The sequence below is a fragment of the Triticum urartu genome, chromosome 1A (genome assembly GCF_056163025.1).
Source record: "Triticum urartu cultivar PI428250 chromosome 1A, HENAU_Tu73, whole genome shotgun sequence".
NCBI classification, from domain to species: domain Eukaryota; kingdom Viridiplantae; phylum Streptophyta; class Magnoliopsida; order Poales; family Poaceae; genus Triticum; species Triticum urartu.
The window spans coordinates 343654482-343660801 of record NC_141873.1 but is presented as its reverse complement, the minus strand read 5'-3'; the positions used below and the strand labels follow the sequence as shown (position 1 = coordinate 343660801).

Genomic DNA, 6320 nt, shown 5'->3' with positions numbered 1-6320 from the left:
CCTTTATCGCATCATATGCTATGCTTGATGACGACACTTGTTGGGTGAATCACCTCTTGAATGCTTGGTTTTGCACTAATGCTAACCACATTTGTCTTTCCAAGTGTTTGTTGTTGTTACTCCTTTTGAAGGAATCCCTAGACGGTGCGACATTGGAGAGTGCCCATTTCGAGCTACTAGATAATGAGTAATTGGTGATCGTCCACTCCTACATGGTGAAGCCATCTCTTTCCCATGGTGATTTGGTTTTTGATCCGAGGTCGGATCTTTCCCAATGGGGAGGGGGAGACGATGCGGAGCATCCTACGGACATCACCATGTCAAGAGCCCGTTTGGCAAGTGACATATGCGACATCTTCTTCACATACATAAAGGTGAATCATCTCCTTTACACATGCTCACTTGACCCTCCACTCATGTGCATGCATAGGTACTGTCGGAGCTTCACAGACGACGAGAAGGAGTGCAAGCGCGAAGGAACACCTACACCATCCGCGAGGGAAGCGTGGAAGCGAAGACGAAAGAAGACGGAGTTGCGGAGTCTATAGCAGTCGGACGACTGACGTGCCACCGAACGTCCGACACTCTACAGCGCCGAGATGACCGGCGTCCATCGGACGTCCGACACACCTTCCACCCAGACAGAAGTCCCAGCCAGCGCACACTCCAGCGACCGGATGCCCAACAAGGACCGGACGTCCGACACCCCCAGCGCCTGGACGACCGAGCCCCTCCAGACGACCGAGACAACTAGTCCAGTATGAAAACATCAAAAGAACGAAGGCCATCGGACGACCGACGCACCGGACGTCCGACCTCGACCGGAAGTCCGACGCCGCCTGATACGAGCCGAAACGCCGGACGTCCGACATCTACCGGACGACCGGACCCCCGCTAGCGACCGTTCGTCCGGTAACTGTCGGACAACCGAAGTCTGTCTGTGCATAGCGTGTTGGGCCGAGGCCCATGTACCCCTTCGCCCACTTAGACTATAAATAGGACTTCCCCTTCTCCTTTCTAGGATAGCAAATATGATAGCTCATTTGTATGTGAGCTTTGCTCCTACCTACCTCTACTCTTGAGAAAGAGAGAGAGGCTACCACTCCCATGGAGTTCAAGGCCTCCATGTGAGAAGATCCTGCAAGATATCATCAAGACCCCTCACGGGAAAATCCTTCTAGGATATCATCAAGACCTCCTCATGGATATGACTTTACCTGGTATCTTTCCTTTTGTTGTTCATGTACCTTGTGGATCTTGTGTGTTTGATTGTCTAGTGGATGTGTGATTGGACTTGTTCTTGAGTGTTCCTCTTGTGATTTCCCTCGTGTTTCCCTTCGTGTTCTTCGTGGGATCCCCTTCATTTCGTGAAAGATCGGCACTAGGGTTTCTACCTTACATCAGCGGGGTGCCACCGACATGCGCTCCTGCCCATTCACCGACGAAGAACTCCTCCGCAGCGTGCAATCACGACTAATAAGCCCCCGTGCCACCGCAACGAACACACAGAGTATCATTTGTGCAGTCGCTCAAGATGTGTCAGTCGTCTCCGCAGTTGTAGCAGCATCCATGGAGGGCGGCCTGGATGCAGGTCCGCGGCGACCACGAGGTGGGGAGGGTGGGTGAGAGTCGATGTCGCGATGTAGGCAGGGGGAGGCAAGGTTGGGCTGCGAGGGCGGCGGGAGGTCTTGGGTTCGCCACTCTGACGCAACCGACCCTGGAGGCGGGGGGCGGGAGCTCCTGCCGGCACTGCCCTGGACGATTGGGCCGAAGGCTGTGTCGAGCACCTCGGGTATGACGACGATGGAACGGAGAGCCGGCCTAGGAGGGGGAGAAAGCGACTCCGACAAGGAGGAGGAAGCCGAGGGAGACCTGTGAGGCCATTGGAGAGGGGGGTGGACGCCGACACTGGAGTAGTGGCCGGCGGGGGAGGGGAGGGGGGAGGGGGCGCTCAGGGAAGGAAACTCTCGATCTCGCTCACGGAAGGAAGCTTGGAGTCAAAACTCTGCCACTTTGTCTCACATTATCATGAACTCACAATGATGGAAAACACGTGTGCCACTTATCATTTAATTTTTTTATTACCTTTAGTGTTCTTTGTACTATCACGATTGAAGATAAATAGATTGTAAGTTTCTCGTGCAAAAAAAAGTAGCAGAGTAGGCAGTACATCTGGCCGGACCCTGCATAGTCTTTCTGACTTGGATCTTGGTTGTTCTTTTAAACTAGCGGGATCTTGATCAACCCCTGCATCATTGAAGTAGCCCAGCATGCCTGCATGGGCTCCACACGGTTTTTCCAAAGTCGCTTTCTTGGAGGCGTTCGCGAATTCTTCCACACCGATCGAGCATCCTGCTTGATTCGCGGCCTTTTTCCAGCGTCCGCCCCGTGCAGGTGGCATGATCGCCCCTCGCGCGAACTGCACTGTTCCCTCCCAAGTCCCCGGCAAGCGTAACACGGGGAGCTTCAAACCGGGTCGATGGTTGTTGATGAAATCAAGGCAACGCGTGCAAGTAAATTGGCCACTGACCAGTGACTCATCCGGTACCTTGCCCACCCGCTGCCCAACTGTATTCCTCACAACACCACCTTCACGATTCACGATCCCATCAGCGGCAAAAACTTCAGTAGCGACCACCCACCCTGACATGCATATGGAAACCGTACATATGACTAGAGTACACACTTCGAGCGTTCTTCCAAACCAGCCATGTAAAAAAACTTGAGCAGGCGGGCAGCCCGAAGCGGATGCTCCTGCCGCTGCCGCCTGCTTCTGCCGGCTCGCGGCAGAATCCCACGACGGAATGATGGGCCACCACCTGGACGAAAAAGGGAAGGCCTCTCCGGTCTCGGCCACGCAGCGATTATAATAGGCCCTCCAAACCGCGTGGGCACGGGCACCCCGCGCGAAACAAACTCCGCCGAGACGAGCGCATCATCATTCCACCACCTCCGTCCCATCCCAAGCACACGACACGAGAGCGCGCGCGCCACCGCTCTGCCAGGCCAGTCCGGGACATGGGCACCACGAACGAGCTGATGCACCGCCACGTCCAGGCGGCCGCCGTGCCACCGCTGCCCGCGTCCTTCGCGGCGACCGGCGCCAGGGGCATGGGGTCGCAGCCGGGGCAGGGCGGCAGGCAGCGGGCGGGGCTGCCCCCGACGCCGCCCTCGGGGGCCGGCTCCCACTCCCTGCACGTCGCGGACGCGTGCATGCCGATGCAGGACGACTCGGCGCCGCGCAAGGCGCACCGCCGCTCCCGCAGCGACGTCCCGTTCGGCTACTTCCCGCCGCCGTCCCCCAAGACGGAGTCCGGCTGGGGCCTCCCCTGCGCCGGCGGCGGCGGCGGCGGCGGCGGCGACGAGCTGTTCAACGCGTTCATGAGCATGGAGGGCATGGACGGGCTGAACAGCTCCGACGGGGACAGCCGCGGGAGCAGCATGCCCCCGGCCAACGGCGCCGACAGCAGCGAGAACGAGTCGGAGGACTACAGCGGCGTCGAGAGCCAGGTGTTCCTCTGGGGCGAGGCCGGCAGGAAGAGGAACGCCGCCGGGGAGCCGGCGGCCGCGGCGACCCGGCACGCGCGGAGCCTGTCCATGGACAGCCTCATGGGGAAGCTGAGCTTCTCGGCCAACGGCGGGGAGCCGAGCAAGTTCAGCCTGGAGTTCGGCAGCGGCGAGTTCACCCCGGCCGAGATGAAGCGGATCATGGCCGACGAGAAGCTCGCCGAGATGGCCCTCGCCGACCCAAAGCGCGTCAAGAGGTAGGCACCCGTCACAGCTAGCCACAATGCACATCAATGCACTGCTGCTACCGAGCTGGACTGACATGACATGTCACTCCGATTGCGCCGGTCCTCGCAGGGTGCTCGCCAACCGGCAGTCGGCGGCGCGGTCCAAGGAGCGGCGGATGCGGTACATCGCCGAGCTGGAGCACAAGGTGCAGATCCTGCAGACGGAGGCCACCACCCTCTCCGCACAGCTGACTCACCTACAGGTACATCCACCAGACGACCACCCATCCGTGCGTGCACTATGCACGCAATGTTCCTGGCCACCGGTCACTCGATGATCCACAGTTTCTATGGCGCTGAAATCTTCTTCTTCCTCCTCCTCCTCTTTGTTGCAGCGCGATTCGTCGGGGCTGGCCACGCACAACAACGAGCTCAAGTTCCGGCTGCAGGCCATGGAGCAGCAGGCGCAGCTGCGCGACGGTGAGCAACCATCCAATTCTCGCACACAAAATTCAGAGCAACTCTGTTCGAACCATCGATTTCGTCTGTGTCGTCGGTCGTGGTGCGCGCGTCGGCGTGGTTGCGTTTGCCCGTTAGTCGTCACCATGTAGAGTAGTGCGACACTGATACGATTAGCAAGGCTCTCGCATGTTGTTATTATTTTCTAATCATCGAGAGCTTGTCCTCTGACGAAGCTGTTAATTAGTTGCCGGCATGTAGCCGGACGAGATTTATAATGCGTTTTGTTGGAATGACCGGACTACGAGGCGACTCCGTCAGGCGCCGGATCCATTTCTTGGCTGCTTCTTTTTCTACCATACAAGATAGTACAAGAATATTTAACCTGTTAATAAATCCAAGAAGGCTCCGTCGCCTTAGTTCATGTCACGATGTCGACGGGCACTAACCCTGTCACAAGAGGCCGGCAGTCGTAAGATAACACAAGTGGCGCAATCACCTTGCATGTTTCGTCATTCACATCACATTACTGCTGCTGCCATGGATCCTTAATCTGCTTTGTTAATTGAACATTCCACATTTGTAGGAGTGCTGTATTTTGGTAGTAACCAGTTTATCCTGAACAACTACCCCGTTTCTCTATGAGCAGCTCTGAACGAGGCGCTCACCGGCGAGGTCCAGCGCCTGAAGCAGTCGGCGACGTCGGAGCGCGGCGGCGACGCGGGCTCGTCCAGCAACCTGGCGCAGCAAATGCAGCTCCGCTGCCAGAACCAGATGCTCGAGATGCACAAGCAGCAGCAGCAGCAGCAGATACCCTTCTACCAGCTGGAGCAGCCGGAGCAGAATGGCGAGTCAAACTGATGGCTTCAGGAGGAAGAACCCAATCAAGTTCTAGTCCTTTTAGATGATCTGAACGATTTACTACATTTCCTAACACATTTGTTTTGCACGTTGATCTCGTCTATAGCTGTTTGTGCCTGTCCGGGGGAAATAATCCGGCAGTGTATTATTTTTTCTGAATGATTTTTTCGTCCCTTCACATCGTGGCTGGAATTAAAATGTCAGAACTAAATTCATTTGTAGTATATATCAAAATCTGTATTGAGTAATGTGTGTAGCTGTACGGTGTGCTACGCCTTTCAGATTCTTTTTTTTTATGGAAGAACCTTTGTTGACAATCGATGCTCTACTCTGCAGAAATTTGGTACGACAGTCGACATGGTGTGGACTTTACAGATGGACAACGAGTAAATTCAACACACGGGTTTGTACCGCGTGCGAAGCACCACAGCACAATCGCCAAATAACTTTTTTTTTTGCGGGGTACTCGACAAAATAACTTGGATATAACTAGATGTGTCCTAGATACCTTAAAAAAACATGTCCTAATTATTGCACATCTAAATGACTAAATCAAACAATGACTAAATCAAAACATTAAAAAAAGGAAGTACCTAGAACTCATCTAGATGAGACGTAATTTGGTCTCATTCACCTGAAAAACAAGAATGAATACAACCAACGTCAGCACACACGCATCTTATAGCATCACATTCAATGGCTATAAAAGGTGAATGAGACCAAATTAAATCTCATCTAGATGAGTTCTAGCAAAACTGTAAAAAAAAACCTCACGATTCTCCGCATAAAATCAACACCATAAAACTTAAATGTATAATATTTAGAGCACATCTAGATGTGCTTTAGCAAGACCGAAGTAACTTTTAGTTGAGTTTAATTTACGTCCGTCACTTTGTCCAAAGAACCAAACAAATCGCTCCACTTCCTAAAAAAATGCTCCACCTCTGAACAACAACAGTACAAAAGTCTACTCCTATTCATAATTCAATCAATCATCAGATTTAGCATCTTTTCTTGTATTTTCATAACTCGTGAAATGACGAGTAGACACGAATTATGAAAATGCAAACTTGTGCCGTGGGTAGTATGCTCGAGACCACACAGCTATTGCTTCTTTCTCATCGTTCATACGCCGATAAATGATGAGTTCTGAATGGTTCTCTTTTTTTCATGTCACGGCCAATTACTCCTATTTTACTTTCTAAAAAGTGGCATTCTATGTCCAATATCCCGATCGAAGTATAGAGGCCGAAATAAATAGAATAA

At 53.5% G+C, this 6320-nt stretch overlaps 1 protein-coding gene across 1 annotated transcript; it reads left to right on the top strand.

Moving 5' to 3' along the window:
* The first annotated feature begins 2722 nt into the window (after positions 1–2722).
* LOC125533139 (bZIP transcription factor 29) lies at positions 2723–5295 on the top strand. The gene is made up of 4 exons (XM_048696900.2): positions 2723–3764; positions 3865–3997; positions 4130–4214; positions 4843–5295. Exons 1-4 carry the CDS (start codon positions 3019–3021, stop codon positions 5052–5054), a joined length of 1176 nt encoding a protein of 391 aa, XP_048552857.1. The 5' UTR covers positions 2723–3018; the 3' UTR covers positions 5055–5295.
* Positions 5296–6320: the final 1025 nt, after the last annotated feature.

Bases quoted from the DNA above. Each gene is read 5' to 3' on its own strand.
- LOC125533139 (XM_048696900.2), top strand. From the start codon at position 3,019: ATGGGCACCACGAACGAGCTGATGCACCGCCACGTCCAGGCGGCCGCC. The intron at 3,998-4,129 runs GTACATCCACCA...TCTTTGTTGCAG, and splicing joins CACAGCTGACTCACCTACAG to CGCGATTCGTCGGGGCTGGC. The intron at 4,215-4,842 runs GTGAGCAACCAT...CTCTATGAGCAG, and splicing joins GCAGGCGCAGCTGCGCGACG to CTCTGAACGAGGCGCTCACC.